The sequence below is a fragment of the Vigna umbellata genome, chromosome 5, assembly GCF_029865625.1.
Source record: "Vigna umbellata cultivar VRB3 chromosome 5, Vumbellata_1.0, whole genome shotgun sequence".
Lineage (NCBI taxonomy): Eukaryota > Viridiplantae > Streptophyta > Magnoliopsida > Fabales > Fabaceae > Vigna > Vigna umbellata.
Genome location: NC_142169.1, coordinates 36,720,562 through 36,738,023, shown reverse-complemented (window position 1 = coordinate 36,738,023; position 17,462 = coordinate 36,720,562). Strand labels below are relative to the sequence as shown.

Here is a 17,462-nt window from a genome sequence, read left to right as displayed (position 1 = left end):
TTCAAATGACTCCTATGTGTCATCTACTTTACCATACTTAAGTTTAACAACTCTTGGGTGTCACCTACCTTTACTATCAATAACAGATTCGTGTGTCAGCTACCTTGGCTTTGGATCTTCGTGACCTAGATTAACAACTCAGAGACGAGTATTAAATGAAAGGCAACTTTCTGGAAACTCACATCTAGTCAGACCCTACATTCAATCATTCAAACATCTTCATTAATATGCTTATCAAGGTTGGGAGGTATTATATCTGTAAGGTTTCTATAAAGATACAATTCTTTTTGCAAAATACAAATTTTCTTTGCTTCTCTTTATATTCGCTCTGTAGTACAAGATATTACAAAGCACCAACTATCAGTATCACATTTCGTAAGTCAACAACCAACAAGCTACAACTATTTTATCGAACTTATTGAAGTTCTTCACATACCTTCCAGTCATAAGAAGACTTGGGGCTAATGTATTGTACACGACCTATACTATCCAGCCACAAGTCAACCTGATTTACCCTAACATAAGCTGACCTAGCCCTAACCTAGCCTATTTTTTTTAACTTAGCACATTATGAAACTGACTCCTGAGATAAATGAGTCGTGACCCATCCAAACTCATATAGGTGAAGACTCAAATCCATAATTATCCTATAAATAGTACACTCATTGAGGTAAATAATGAAAGTTCATTTTTTACAATATCAATTGTTATTTGACAAACCCTGCTAACTTGGATATCAAAGTGTCTTCTACAAACATACCACTATCCATTTGTGGAGAATGTGCAGCGAGATGAAGATTGAAAGAAACCTACTAAACACATAGAAGATTGAGAAAATCATTGAAGGTCATCTTCATAAGATACATTTGGCTCTGCATGTCCATATGCATATTCTTTTAGGCTTAATTGCTTATTTTGTCCCCAATTTCGCTCAAGTGTGTCAATTTGGTCATACCTTTGAAAGAAGTGTCAAATGTGTCCCCACTTCGTAAATTTTGCGTCAATGAAGTCTCTTCCGTTAAATAGAAACAAACGGAGTTAATTATGTGTTGACATGACAAAAAAGTCAACAACTTTTTTTCTCTCTCCTCTGCCCTCATATGTTTCCCTCTCTTCTCTCTCATTCACCAGAAATCGAAATCCTCTGCCCCATATGTTTCTTTCTCTTCTCTCTCATTCACCAGAAATTGAAAAAAGAAAGTAATTATTTCATCTCTAAAAAGAATTACAAAAAAATATGGCAAAACTGAAAAGATTCTATTAGATTTCCATCTTCTTTATTCTTCCCAAAAATTCCTCTTCACTATCCCCAGATATCTCCTACAACTTAAAACAATAGTATTTTCCATCTTAGATGCATAATCATAGTCTAGCTTCTCAGTTCCATCACTAGAAAACATAGTGCTCATATCACTTTCTTGCATTCCCAACCAAGAGGACATCCCATTCACCTCAGAATCAGCCAAAACTTGACAATCGTTTCCACTCACAACCGAAACCTTGGCCTCTAATACATTACTATTATTGACAACGTTAACAGCCCCTTCATCACCCAAACATTGGTTTTTAATGCTAGAAAACCCATCCCAATTCACAGTAACCCCACTGCACCCCTCCTCACTTCTCAAACCCCCAACATTTTCCCCAACCTCCTTCGCTTGCTCTAAACCTCGAACCACGCTCCCACTTTCTTGCAGAAAAGATAAACTCGATGCCTTGTTGTCGCTTTCATCCGTGCCTATTTGAAAAAGATCAAATTTTTCTCAACAAAAATCAACCTACTCTGAGAAAAAGAACACCAAAAGACATGTTAATATGATCAGAGAGTCAAATCACACAGAAGGCAAACATAAGAGTGTCAATGGTCAGTGGCCACCTCCAATCACCACTAAAATGGCGGTGGTGCTACAGAGGGGAAAATTGTTGGTGACATGGAGGAGGACTGGTGTGGTCACGATTGAAGCCCCGAGCGGCGCGATGTTGTCTTCGGTGGAGGCTACGCGAGGATCCCGATTTGGGGCTTAGTAGAAGAAAAATGGAATGGTGTCACCGTCAAACGGGCTCGGCGCAACGATGAACACAACCGATGAAAGCTAGTGTGGTTGTCGTAGGCGATTCAACTGGTAGTGCTTCAGGTGAAAGGTATGGCTCGCATATTGGGAGAAGGAGAAAAGGGGAACACATGAGGAAGAAGAAACCTCATTACGAAGAAGGCAACGTAAGAGGAGAATGTCGCTAAAGGCTTATCTGGCTACGAGCTTGTGACAAATCAAGGGGAAACTATAAGCAATTTCTTTAGTTATAGACACCAGTTTCAATCTATTTTGTTTCCAAACCCTAATTGCAAGCCTTGTTTACGATTGCTCGTTTTTGTACTTTACAATCAATTCTTGGAGTTCTTGAGTAAAGTTGAAATCAAAAATTACTTAAACACTAATCAAATAAACTTTTTATTAAGAACTTATTTCAGAAGAAAATAAAAAATTAAATGATTTAAACTTTCATTAACTGAAGATGGACGCAGAGAAAAGAGAGAAACATATAAACACATAGGAACAAAGGAGAGAAAAAAGTTGTTAACTTTTTTGCCATGTCAGTACATAACTAACTCCATTTGTTTCTATTTAACAAAAAGGACTTCGTTGATGCAAAATTTACGAAATAAAAACACATTTGACACTCTTTTCAAAAATTGGACCTAATTGACACACTAAAGCAAAACTGGATACTAAATAAACAATTAAGTCATTCGTTTACTTCCAACTAGGAAGTCTAGAGATCCTAAGCATAGATGTTACAATAAATGCATAAAGGTCTAGTTGATGTTAAGTTATTTTCCCATCATAACAATGAAATTCAAATTCAAGACCAATTTGTGTTGATAAGAAATAATGAACTGGATTTAGTATATACAACAAAAATTATGGTAATATGATCAAAATACAATTTCATACTAGAAAGAAAAAATGATAAAATTTGATCAATCACAATCTGTCGTGTTCTGCCAACATATGTCTAAATCTCTCAACAGATTGCGTACGTATTTTTACAGAATAAGTGATGTTGATCGTAGAAAGGCATTATATCCCAAAAAGTTGTTGGCTTACAAACTTCAAAAGAACTTTGACACCAAGCAGTGTCAAAATCTCTTCACTGATTGAGTACATATTTTTACACCAAGCATTATATCCCAAGAATTGTTCACTCAATGAAACTTCAAAAGAAACTCGGACACCACAATTCCAAAAGGGAACATAAACATGCGTCTCTTGATGAAATGTGGCAAAACAACTGGCAAGTCGCTGGAAGATTATGTGCCCTTTGGTCTCTAGAGAACATTGCTTCGATATACATATAAGTCATGAAAGCAGGCTTCAGTGAATAGTTAGCCAATAATTTAATCAATAAAGACAAAAATGTAACTTCTGCAAAATTCTCAAAGGTATTAACATTTGAGTGACAAAATAGAATCTATACTTCATAATTAACATGCACTAAATATTTCATAGAAATTGTAGAAATGGGAAATATCCTATGATCTAAACTTCAACTTGCATGATTCCATTTTCATCTATGATACCATGAAACATGTATGTTTCTGGATTAAAAGACAATATATTCATTTGTGAACTAATAAAAGATAATGCTATGATTTGTGCCATTAAACTGGCATCTGAGAAAAGGCTTACTTTGGCTTTGAAATGTTTGCTGGTTAATGGTTTCAGATAATATCTTCTTGTTCGTCCATCTCCTCAAGAATAACATATTTGGCTGCAGAATCTATTGAAGGTTCTACCATGTCACTGCCACCAGCATGGCCCTTCCGAAGCTTAAGGTATCTGATTTTCAGAAAAAAAAAACAGAACCACTCAACGGCTGCCATTAAATTGAGAGGACATATCACAACATCTTAGAGAAACACCAGTATGGCTTCCTTAAACAATATAGTATGTGTGTGTACAAGAAGAAATACATAGTAGCAGGTTGTTGTTCAAGCTCTGACGTTGTATTATTAGATAAAAAAAATACTTGCATCCATTGTTTTACATATAATAAATTGAGTATAAAATTGGTTACACATGAAAAATTCAGCACTAAACATATGATAAGGCATTGAACTTCCCAACTGTGCGAGCTATTAGTACAAGCAAATAAACTACAAAGATCATGTAATAAAATCATTCCTTCTTTATGCTCTAAGCCATATCTACCTACCCTACAAGTTTTGGAAGTGGGAATATAGACTATAATAATTACTCAATTCAATTGTCCCCCTCAATGTGGCAGAAAGCTTAGAAAATAACGCATTTTATTGTTATCGGAGAATAATTAAAAGTTGAGACAAGAATGCAGATTTGACTGCTTTATGACTGATGACTTACTTGTACCAATTAAACAAACTGACACCAACCAAAATAATTAATAGACCATATGCTTTCAACCAAGTGAATCGATCGTGGAAGTATAACACTGCAACCTACAAAAAACAAAAAACACCATAAAACCAGAAGAGTAGTTCAAATGTACAAGCAGAAAGCCCAGATGTGAGGGGGAAACAAACATATCCATTCATCTATTCATTCGATACAGAGCCCTATATGAGTAGAAATGTAGAACAATACATGTTTATTGCATTCTACGCATAAATGAAAATCTATGTATTATGAGCAGATGTTGAAACTCACGAATCAGTTAGTTCTCTAGCTAAACTAACATGTCAAAAACTATACTGCAATACGGAATTGACAAATTACCCTAATTCAATCTAAATACAACAACTAAAGTAGAAACAAAAATTATAGCTCTAATCAATAAATTTAAAATATTACAGATGGATTCCAACATCAGAGTCAAACCAAGATATGAAACTTCTTTGTTTAAAGGTTTCTGTCCGTCTGATCGTTAGCCAATTTCTGTCTTATATGTACTAACAAGAGTAAATAAAAGAGAGAAAAACCTGTGCAATTCGTTTTGCAAATAACTAACAGTTCCATGAATGCTATTTTTTTCCCTTTTATATTAAAATGAATCCCAGTGTTTAGCTCAGCAACTATTGTAATAAATATTGTTATATGAAAGCATACGCTGCAAAAAAAGTAATCCTGATACATTTACATCACAGAAGTGGAACTTGGTAGTATAGAAATGCTTGATTGAATAATAAGAGGGAGGACGGACACTGGATAACAATATCAACAAACACTATATCAACAAATGGTAATATCATCAAAAATATAATTGATACCAATATGGTGACTGCCTCCTTAACAACCCCAGCTATTGTCACTGTAACAGCACTAGTTACTGAGATCAGAACATATTCTGTTAGTACCTGCAAGATCAGGATCCAAATTTAGGTGAGAAGAAAGATTAAAGCTAAACAATGTGACAGTAAACAAAAGCCTGTTCAGGACAGGTGTAACAAGTAAAATTAAACAATAACTAACGAGCATAAAATTGTTAGACATCTACTTAGTCTTAGGAGGAAAGAGAAACAAAATAATATACACGTATCATGAAGGAAATACACAGCCTTACCATAAGAAAGGCAATTGAACCACCAAGAAGCATCAGCAAGCAACTTCGAGTAATATGCACTGAATTATCAAAGTACTGATTTTCTCGGAATTCATCCCATGGATCTAAAGCAAGGGAAAGAAGGGCAGTTGCCACTGCCATTACTGGAGTTACATAGCTCATCAGGGTAATTGGATTTTTCAGACCTGAAATTATTTGAAAAAAGCATGAAATATTTTTGTTAAAATAGAACGGCACTTACAAAATCTTAACTCGAAAGTAAACTTGAGCAAAGAAAAATGATTCAATGCTAGATGGAGTCAGAATATAAAAAGATGAAAATACTAGAATATGTCAATATAAAAAATTAGCCTCGCTAAGTCTTCAAATAATTACTAGGCTCTATAATTTTAGAACTTCAAGGCCCACATCAATGCTTGGAGTGTTCTAAATCTCTTGAGGATTTGGTTTTTCAATTTATCCTTTTGGCTTTAAGGAGGATTCCTGATCCTCTTCCAGTATTTTGTATTCATTCTATTATGTTCTTTTATTAAAAGAAAAAAGTCAATTTCCTGATGCGTAATTAAGTTATCAGTTGCATATCTTTTTCTATTTAGTAACTACACCCCACTTATTAATTTCTTAAGGAGCTTAATAATCAATAACCTTGTGTTAAAAATGGAAGATTCCAGGACTGAAAAATATATTGATTGCAATTAAATTCAGATTTCAAGTTAAACAAGGTAGGAAATCTATGTGGTCTACATGATAGTTGATTTTGTTGAATATAGTGAAAACTAGGAATAGGGTTAATCTTCCTTGTGTAGAAAATACACAGGGTAATGTATTTATAATAAAAAAATATTGGCTAAGGCCAAATACAAATAATTATGTAAAGTAACTTAAGACACAATTTAAAATTCTAACAGGTTTAAAATTTATGGAAGGTGCATATACAAAGAAAACACAAGACTCTCGTAATTTTTCAGCTAGAAGCCAACTGCTTTATTAATCTAATTTTGGATTATAAAATCTACTGTGAAGTAACAGATGTATTTAGCTGCTGAGCTGAAGGACAAACTAAGAGGGCAGTACAAGCTTTCAAAAGAAGCAATATCTCTCTGACAGTTGAAGTCACCATTGTTGATGCCTCATCGCAAGGAGATTCCAACAATAGGTGTACAATTAATATCTTAGAGCTGCACCATTCTTCTCTTTTTCAATATTTTCTTTTCTTTTGTTTAAGAGGACTGTTTGTCCTCTTTGCTCTTTGAAATTATTTCTCTTAATCTCAATACAAATTATTTCTTTTACATAGAAAAAAATAGCTATTAAATTATATGGTAACTAGTATTTTCAAAGCTTCAATGTCTAAAATACGTAGGCATAAGGCACCATTTTCTGAACCAGCAATTTACACTATTTGGTCACATAAATTAACATTTACAGAAAGGGCAAAAAGAATGCATAGTCAACTGGCAGAAATTAATGTCAGATTAATGAATTGATGAACCAAAACCACCACAATAAATAAATTTAAATAACCAATTATTTAATTAAGCAAAACATTTCATCCAATATATCATATCAATTTAATAAAATTAATATTCTCAACAAATTATTGACATGAAGTTATGCAGGGAACATACCGTAGGCTTCTTTCTTTCAATTTGGTTTTCAGTTCAACACGAATGGCAAGAATGCAAATCAGGTTCCAATACAATAAAATGAAGCAATGTATCAGAATATATGGTTGACTAAAGCAGGAAGAGTAAGAGCATTAATGTGTTTGTGGGTCTGTTTTGTGCCCACAGACATCTAGATATCAAGTATACATGGAAATGAAAATGCAAATACAATACCTGCAAAAGGATCTGAGTCATACACCAACGAAACCCAGACATAACAGCAGCAAGCATAACAAGAACAAACCCCCAGAAGTCAAACTCAGTCTCTTTTGAAACTGCACCACACCAAAATAAATTAAAGATGGAAGGTTTGAATTCTTAATGTGCTATAAATTCCAAAATCTTATATAATGCAATTGAACAAGTTTTGGTTTAATTCTAAAACATAACAGAAAAACCCAATACTTTTAACTGGTGGAAATTTCCAACAAAATTATGAAGAGTTTATTGGTTGTTTTAGATTCTGAAAACATTTATGTTTGTTGAATATAGTGGAAAACTATATTTGGATTAATCTCCCTTGTGTAAAATACACACATAGGGTTCTCTATTTATAATAGAAGAAATATGGGCTAAGCCCAAAATACAAATGAGAAATAATAACAAACTAACTAAAAGATAAAAGATATAATATATCTAACACTGTTGATTAAACTTCAAACTAAATTATAAGAATAAAATGTCTATCCTAACTTCTACTAGATGCTATTTCATTTTGGAATTGAAGAAAAGTCTTCCACACCAAAAAAGAATCAGAAGTATAATTTAGTCTTCAGAATCCTTGATAGCTATGCTGCTTATTCTCAGAAGATTACCATGCTCTATAGTTTATCACTGAGCATGTAGGCAGCAAAACTGGCTAGGTGCTTGTGAAAATAAACGCTATAAAAATAGCACATTATGATAGATACCAAAGGTTCTTCAATATATCTCCTTCCTCCCAAATCTTACCACTCGATTCCTGCTTAACCCCTCAATCCCCTCATCATTACATTTATGTATCCTCCCATGCAGAATGTACTTGAAATGCCACCTCCCTGCTACCACACCACATGCACAGGCCGTCACTTTGGAGTCACCCATCCTGCCTAAAATCCCTTACTTATCTGTCCAAGCTCTCATCAGGTTTAACCCAATAGTCTTCCCTTCATCTCTTAAAAATAGTTATCATATTTTGTTAGATTTCTTGGAACAAGAAATCCTGAACACACACTAGGCAACACCAAACACACAGGAAACACTGAAACAGCCTCGTATTATTATTCTTGAAGACAAAGAATTCAAGGTATACTGCCAAACACTTCCAAGGGAACACTTTCCCTTCTCACAGGATGCAATGGTCCTGTCTAAGATACTACAAAGCAAAAACATGTCTGTCCCATGACACCCCTGCCCCCTTATAAAGCTAACCCTTCCTGACAACCAACTACTAACCACCCAACGGTCCCAACAGACCTCCTAAACCTCCTAACAGCCTATCAGCCTATAACAGCTTATTTTATTTTATTTCTCTGCCTCCTTTCATACACTCTTAAAGTCCTAACATATTTACTACCACAAAAGTGAAGGAAGATATAATACCTGTTAATAAGATGCCAAAAGAGATGATTAAGATGATGCCTGAGAGTCTAAAGCTTGGTGTCTCCAACCTTCCAACCAAAATTTACAAACAAGATGTCAGAAAACAGGTAGAAATGAATATATATATATATATATATATATATATATATATATATATATATATATATATATATATATATATATATCACCTACAGGATGCATAACCAAACATGCAATCATTTGGGAAAGAAAGAAAGCAGCATGACAAAATATAACAAAAAGTAGAAAATAAATTCTTAATTGATATAATTGTAAGCATTTCTAAAAGAATTCCACCTTTTCACAGAATAAATACCTATTGCTGAAAGTAATGATAAATGAAAGCACATACCTAATGCCTTCGAGATTATGCAAGATTTCATGATAAAAAGTGTGTTTTCATGAATAAAGAAAGCCTATAAACTATCTTGTTGATGCACCTGCTTACATTTTAGAATGTTTAACATTTAACCTAACGCAACCAGAAGAATCATATAATTATAATGATTATGAAGGCAAAATGACTGAAACACACCTGAAAGCAAAAGCAAACAGAAGGAGAAAAATTGGAGCAGCAGATTTACACTGCAAGAGAAAAGGAATTTTCAATAAGAAGAATAGTTACTTTGCTTCCATTAAAACGAGGTAAAACGTAGAATCAAATCTAATGAACACTACAAAGCAAAATAGAATTAAATTAACATATATCTATCTCATTCTTCATGAAAAGAGAAATGTCACAAACCATTGTAGCAAACGTGACAGAGATGAAAACTAGAGATGCATTGCTCAAGTTAATATCCATTGCAGTTCCAAAAGCAGTTGGTACAACTGTTAAAGGCAAAGTCCATCTGTGGCATTAGTTGATATAAAAGTTAATGTAATAAGTGATGAGAAATTTGCTGAAAATGTGTGATTCAAGGTATAAGGTTAGCAAAAGAAACAAATAAGAAAGAATAACAGAAAAAATGGCACAGTCAACCATCCTAGGAGTTATCAATTCATATTGCTAGCAAATTTGTGCATACTCAGAGCAGCAAATAACAATAATTGCTGTTTGCTGGAATATAGCTAAGCTCCCATATTGACAAACAGAAATATGGAAGTAGCTCCACAAAATTAAGCGCCAGATATTTTAATTTTTGAGTAGAAAAATGTGATAAGTTGAGCTAATTTGTCTCACACCATAAACAGACACTCAACCTACAAACATGAAAGTGTCTATGTTTGAGTCCGTCATTATTCCAAGCTACAAAAAGGTTATTAGTTTGAACCAAACTGATACTAGAACCTGGAGGTTCAAGTAGAAAAAAAAAATGAGAAAAATAATTCCTCCTATTTTGAGAACAGTTATCACCACACAAAAAATAACAAATGATTTTCAATCAAAACCAGCGGTGTAAATATAACTGAAGTTAATCCGGATTTATAACTTAAAACAGTCATTAAGTAATGAAAAATCACTACCGAAAATGTATTTAGAAGATACAGCAATACATACCTTTTCTACATAATAAAGAGGTGGGGAGAGTTAAAACCTATTATAACAAGAATTAGATACAGGAACCGCATATTTACCTCTCAAAAAGTAATCCCTCCAAGAAACGACAACTTTAGTCTCAAACCTATGAGACCAAAACCAGGTGATAAATCTTGAGAAAGCAGCTTGCATTGTGAAGTGGATAGTATTCATTAGAAAAGGAGCTGGGAACTTTCCCATATGATCTCCCAATAGACTTTTATTATACCTGTTCAAAATGTTTTAGAATAAGAAACGGAGGAAAAAAGGACTTGCATCAGAAACACTAAACAGGATAAATACACCAGCAATGACAAAAGGGTAAACAAGGAACTTACACTGTCAAAAAGAGACTGAAAGTGTACCACATAAGTATCAAAAACAATGTCTTCAATATATTTGCTAAATTAATAGGATTCTGGGAGCTTTTATCCAATGATTCATCAACATCCCCAGAAATGTAGGAATCAACTCCATTTGTTCCTCCTTCAGACTTGTCCTCAATGTCAAAAGATACATATTTCTCGGGTCCATTACCTCTCCGGTGAACAAAATCATCATCCATGGTACCAATACCGTTTGTTTGCATACTCCTCTGCTGAAACTTTTGGTGAAAGAATCTCTCTCTGTCTAAAGCTTTGCTCTGCAGCTCATTCTTTTGAGGAATGGGTAACTCAAAATCATAGCCCTCATCTAAAATAACATCTACATTACCTAATTCCCGATCCAAATGGATGCTTCCATCACCATCATCATCATCACACCAGCGTGAAAAGGAAAGTTCTCTACGAATGCCCAGACCTAGGCTTTCAAGGCCAACATCATCAACCCCTGTGACACCATTCTCTGAACCCAATTCACTCTGTACCATCTCCTATTATCCATGTAAGTATTCTTCCATCCAACTTATGTTTAATATCATCACGTTTTACCAAATCCAACAACATAAGTACACTTCAGTGCATAACACAGCTAGAGCATGGACTGCTGTTCAGGCACAGAACCTGCCCCTATGATCAAACCTTCGCGTGCGAACCCACTGATACAGAGAAAATAAAAGTAGGCTCTATTTATTTCGGTTCAAAAAAAGAACCAGCTCCAGAGCTCTCCCACTCTATAGAATGGCTTGGATTAAACTAAAGACAAGAACTTTACCTGTACAGTTCAAGAAATCAGAATTTCTTGGTAGGTGACTAAATCTAAACAAAATCATATTACAATACAAACTGGTGAGAACGCATAGAGAAAAATATAACAACTCTTTAAAATTTAGATTGAAATTGATTGAAAAAGCAACAAACCCCTCAACTGCCTATTATCACGGTAAGCCCCAAAGCTGCTGTAGCACTTAAAGATAATAAGAGAAATCAATGAAAAATTTCCTTTGCAACACAAGAATAGGTAAATACACATTCAAGGTTTGTTCTGCACTGCCATTTTAAATCGGCCCAAATCAGCTCATAGTCACCAAGCGTGAAGCTGAATAAAAAGATCATTACTTTGACAGAAGCTGAGAGACATAAACACCCATTTGAGCTAAAATTACCCCGTCCAAGTCAAACAGGAAAAATTCCATAAAAATGCAACCTTGAGGATATACAGGTTTTGATCATACCCATGATGAAACTTTGATTCTAGAAATTGATTATAATGTTTAGGAAGCAGCAACTAACCTGGTGATGATCGAAAAGGAACGAAACAGATCTGAATTTGAAGGAGTCGGATCTGAAACTTGGTTTGAATGAAAGTGCGTTGGGCGTTTCGCGGAATTTGTTTGAAGGTTATTGTCTTGCAGAGTCACCAACCTATTGTTAATGCTGATGATTATCGATTTATTGCCCTTTAACTAATTTTTTTTTATGCATTTACCACATAATCAATGTTGGTATATAGATTTTTTTTTTTTTCTTTTTGTTTGAAATATCAAAAACTTTGATTTCAATTTTGGAAAAATGGTTTGGGCTGGTAAGGTTGGTGGAAGAAACAGAATTGGTGACACGATTTTCAGGTTTATGTTTGGAGGCAAATAATGAAATTAAGTTTTTCACAAATTTTAGGATATTTGAGTTAAAAAAATATATTTGGACAATAATTTTTTATTAAAATTAATCATGATTTATTAAAATAGTGTTAATAAGATTCATAAACTACTAGGTTAACAAACACATATTATTACATTTATTAACCAGTATTAGTTATTATAGATTGCATAAGGTAAAAATATATTTTAGATTTATTTTACTAGGAAAAAATTTACATTTTTGGTGGATAAATTTTTTAAAAACACTTCCATTTTTTATTCAAACAAGTAATATTTTGGTATGTCACTTTAAGTGGTTTTTAGTTTTTTAATTAAAAATTTATTTGATCGTAGTATTTACTTGTTACATAAGCATAATATATGCCTATCTTATTCTTTTGTAACTTGAAGATTGTTTTTAAAGACTGTTCTTAACTTTTTTTTTTACATTTATTCTTCCTTTATTAGGAAAATATATTAAGTTTATTATTTGTCCCTTTTACACCAGATAATTATGGTTATATTCTATCTTCTTCTAAATAGAGTTTATTACTTTTATCTTTTTATACATACGAGAGATTTCTTAATTTTATTATTCTTTTAAATAAGACAACTATGGTGATATATAAAATTTTTATTTTACTTTATTACTTTAGGTTTTTTAAAGTATCTTGTTCATTTTAATCATTATATTATTTACTATGTGTATTTATTATTTTTAAATAATTTTAAAAAGGATATTAATAGATGATAAATTTATTTTAATATTTTTATTACGCTCCTTATTTTGAACCATTGAACTATTTATGTTATTTTATGATTTAAAGTTATATCAATTGACACATTCAAAATAAGGTTATTTTTATTTTACATTAAATTTGATTAAAAAGAGTTTAAAATATAACATAAGAAGAACAACATAATTTACATAAAACTCTAATAATTAAAAATGAAAGAGAGAGATATGCAGAATAATTTATCCATAATTTAATACATTATTTGATAACTTGAAAATGCTATTTTTTATTTTCTCTATTTAAAATAAGTAACTTTTAAAATATTTTTCAAAATTGAGAAAATTAATAAATAATTTAGTAAGTGCAACCATATGATTCAATTAACTGATTATTGAAAATTTGATACAGAAGATACTTAAAGAAATTATTGTATGAATTATTTATTTGAATGTAAAATTAAATAAAAATATAATAATGTTTTTGTTAAAAGACTAATAAAGGTACGGTAATATCTTAAACCCTACACCGACAGTTATTGTTTTAGTTCTATCATAGTCCTCGTTTGGTGACACGAGACATTAATGGCTAATAAGATGCATATATGTGACCAATAGGTGGGCCCCAATGTTTATTTAAAATGTTATTTTTATGTTGGTTTTGATTTTTAAAATTAAGATATCTGAAAATAGTAAAAAAAAATACCATTTTTAAAATTTAAATAATAAATAAAACTACAGGTAAATAGATTTTCCTCACAGATGTTAAAAAGGTAAAAACAAAAATACCTCATCTTTTTCTCTGACAACCATTTTCAGTCAATAGAATTTAATCTTCTTCTAAATTATTCTCTCTATTCTCCGCGGTTGAAAGTTTAAGCCAAACTATCAAGTCTTCTTTCTCTATATTTCTATTCGTACTCTATATCTTAAATAATCCTTAGTATGATATTCACATTTAAAAGAAATATAAACTTACTTTTATAGCGCATACAAGGAACTTAATTAACATGCACCTTTTTTAAATTTCATTTAATTTCCCTCAGTTTTAGAATATGATAATAATAGAGTTAATTCTTAGTTGGTTTTTCTAAAATATGAGGTGTAGTGATAAGATTTCGAGGAGTTTTTGGAATTTTCATTGTAAATTTTATCTTTTAATTAAATATAAAAATTAAATATTCATATAAGAGATATTAAATGTAAATTAGTGGGTGTTAAACCTATTTATTAAGAAATTAATGTGAAATTTCTCATTTATTTTATGAAAAAATTACTTTGTAATATAAGTTATATAAATTTTAATAGAAAATTTGTAGGAATTATAAGATATAAGAATCAATTTTGATCTTATTAATATATTCACATAAAAATATAATTAAATCACTAGCTTCTCTTACCTTCAACAAACAAGACACTTCCTAAGCTTCCACAACTTTAACTAACCAGCAACCACTTCTAAAGCAACCCACTACAATTTTGATCGATGAAAAGGGACCAATCAGAGGATTAAAACATAAACAAGTTCAGAAAAAGATAAATGAAGAACACATGCAAGCTGAACAGTGTTTGCATGTTCTAGAAAATACCGAAACTTAAAAAGAACGAATGAGTTTACTTACCCACTTCACACAGCAACTAGATTGATGGAAAAGAACTTCTTGTCACCAAGAAAGAACTCACACACACCCTAGATGATGATCAGAAGAAGGATAAAGTGAGGATTTTTAGAGATAAGAAGGAGGATTATAAAGAGAAGGAGGAGAAACTCATAATTCTGGAGAGAAGAGATGCATACTCAGCATGGATTTAATGGTTCTGACACAAGATCGTTGCATTTTGATAAAAAAGTTTAACCTTTTCTATTTTATTTTAGTTTTAGTTTTTTAAATATTTTTTAGATAACAATCTTTTGTATTATTAAAATCCTATAATTTTCATTCAAATTTTAAAAAATGAATAAATTTTAAAAAATGTAAAAAATGGGTAAGTAGCATTTTGGAATACAACTTTATCTTAAAACCAACAATTAAATAAAATTTGTGCCTTGAACGTTCTATTTTTACTTATTTTATTTTACTTTTATCATTTTCAACTTTTTATATCATGTAACATTCTATTAAATAGTGATTATATAGGCAGTTCCTGGTCGTTATTTATATTATTAAATTATTTTAACATTAAAATATTCAGTTTCATTATTTTAAAATACTTATCAATTCTAATACTTTATTTTACATGATTTTACATATTCAAAATGTGTTTTTTATTTCATTCAAATATACTTTGTGTTTTTAATTTTTTTTAATTATTTAATTAAGGGTTAAATATGTTTTTAGTCCCTCAACTATCAAGCGTTTTTATTTTTCGTCCCTATTTCAAACTTTGTACAATTTGATCCCTGTCCTTAAGGAAACCATTATTTTTGGTCCTCCAAAACAAACGACGTTAAAATTCGGGTGATGTGGCTAACGTATAGGCACGTGGGATGACATGTATCCTTTCTAACATTTGCCACATGTGTTTACATTTTAAATTGAAATTGATTAGTGATTAAATGAGATGACGGAGATAAGGGCTTATATACTTACTAAGGGATGGGATCTTCTTAAGCGAATCAAAATTGGGGTTGATAACTTTGTTTTATCTTGAACCTAAGTCGCGATTAGGGTTGTGGTTCCATCAATTTGGTTTGGCGATTGTTGTTGCTCCAGTGTTCGTTTGCATTGTGTGTGTAAGGAAGGCGATTCAAAGAAGGTAATTTTGTTCTTTTCGTTTACGTTTACTGTCACTCCATTGCTTGTTGTGCATTGTGTGAGTAAAATTTGCATTTTACAATGTAGGATTAGCAATGGTTTTTGATTTTTCTCTGCATCACATGGGGAAGTTCGTGAAGAATAAGGGAATAGAATATGTGGGAGGAGAAATACATGTTATAAAAGGAATTGATCCGGACAGGTGGTCTTACTTTGAAGCAGTAGGATATGTTAAAGAATTCAAGTATGATGCAGAGTTCAAGCTATGGTGGAAGGGGGCAAAACAAAAGGCGATGAACAACTTGAGATTACTCAGTGATGACAGGGAAGCACTGTTCTTGGCTAACTATGCAGAGGCAAATAATGATGAGGTTGAAATCTATGTCCAACATGCACAACCTAGTCAGCCAGATGAAGTTAAGTTTTTGTGTTTTGGTGAAGAGGCAGTACAGGAGACGGAGGAAGAGGTAAATATGGAAGAAGAGGTGGAACATATACATGCATATGTTGTTGAAGAAGATGCTATTATGGATGAAGAAGTTGGTTATGTTGGTGAAGCACATGCTTATGTGGATGAAGAAGATGATGCAGTGGATAAAGAGGATGGTTATGTTGGTGAACCACATGCTTATGTGGCTGAAGAAGATGATGCAGTGGATAAAGAGGATGGTTATGTTGGTGAAGCACATGCTTATGTGGCTGAAGAAGATGATGCATGGATAAAGAAGATGGTTATGTTGGTGAACCACATGCTTATGTGGCTGAAGAAGATGATGTAGTGGATAAAGAAGATGATTATGTTGGTGAAGCACATGCTTATGTGGCTGAAGAAGATGATGTAGTGGATAAAGAAGATAGTTATGTTGGTGAAGCACATGCTTATGTGGCTGAAGAAGATGATGCAGTGGATAAAGAAGATGGTTATGTTGGTGAACCACATGCTTATGTGGCTGAAGAAGATGATGTAGTGGATAAAGAAGATGGTTATGTTGGTGAACCACATGCTTATGTGGCTGAAGAAGATGATGTAGTGGATAAAGAAGATGGTTATGTTGGTGAACCACATGCTTATGTGGCTGAAGAAGATGATGTAGTGGATAAAGAACATGGTTATGTTGGTGGGGTAGAGGGGAATGTGGAAGTAGAAGATGTCCTAATGGATTACAAAGAGGAAGAGGGGAATGTTGAGGACGAATATGTACAGAGGGGTGAGGAAGAGGCTTATGTTGATGAGGAAGAGGAAGAGGGCAATGTGGTTGAGGAAGAAGTGGTGGAAAATGTGGATGATAGTGAAGAGGAAAGAATGGAAAATGATCATGATGGGTTCGGGATGGAGGATGAGAGGGTGGAGGAAGAAAGAAGAAATATTAATCCTGTTTTAGAGAGGTGGAGTACAATGAAAAAGAGGAAGAAAAGTGTGAGGAGAAGAAACGGTGGTGGTGAGGGGTCATTTATGATTAACGAAGATGTTGGACACCATGAGCATGAGATAAATGAAGATTACAATACTGATGAATTGTCTTCAAATGTGGATAGTGATGAGGCTATTAGTGAGAATAGGAGGAAGTTTCCAAAGTATAGAGCAGATGATATGACCAAGAGCTTCAAATTTACATTGGGGATGGAGTTT

The 17,462-nt window shown here is 32.7% G+C and overlaps 1 protein-coding gene across 3 annotated transcripts; it reads right to left on the bottom strand.

Annotated features, from left to right (window-relative positions):
- Positions 1-2,884: 2,884 nt before the first annotated feature.
- Positions 2,885-12,252, bottom strand: LOC148198250 (putative sugar phosphate/phosphate translocator At1g06470). 3 transcript variants are annotated; one of them, XM_088116619.1, is made up of 14 exons: positions 11,997-12,252; positions 11,479-11,522; positions 10,662-11,362; positions 10,383-10,552; positions 9,550-9,635; positions 9,340-9,389; positions 8,787-8,854; positions 7,380-7,480; positions 7,167-7,179; positions 5,539-5,723; positions 5,246-5,332; positions 4,383-4,477; positions 3,690-3,839; positions 2,885-3,341 (listed from the first exon to the last, which is right to left on the bottom strand). In XM_088116619.1, the coding sequence occupies exons 3-13, from the start codon at positions 11,192-11,194 to the stop codon at positions 3,722-3,724; spliced, it is 1,506 nt and encodes a 501-aa protein (XP_087972745.1). In that variant the 5' UTR covers positions 11,195-11,362; positions 11,479-11,522; positions 11,997-12,252; the 3' UTR covers positions 2,885-3,341; positions 3,690-3,721. The 3 variants fall into 3 exon arrangements, with proteins under 3 accessions (XP_087972745.1, XP_087972743.1, XP_087972744.1); XM_088116617.1 differs by lacking the exon at positions 11,479-11,522 and having other exon boundaries at positions 10,662-11,478; XM_088116618.1 differs by lacking the exon at positions 11,479-11,522.
- Between the last annotated feature and the right edge of the window lie 5,210 nt (positions 12,253-17,462).

Coding starts and splice junctions, on each gene's coding strand:
- LOC148198250 (XM_088116619.1), bottom strand. CDS start 11,194: ATGGTACAGAGTGAATTGGGTTCAGAGAATGGTGTCACAGGGGTTGAT. Junction 9,636..10,382: donor GAGGGATTACTTTTTGAGAG/GTAAATATGCGG, acceptor TGCCTTTAACAG/TTGTACCAACTGCTTTTGGA. Junction 4,478..5,245: donor AGGAGGCAGTCACCATATTG/GTATCAATTATA, acceptor TGTTTTTTGTAG/GTTGCAGTGTTATACTTCCA.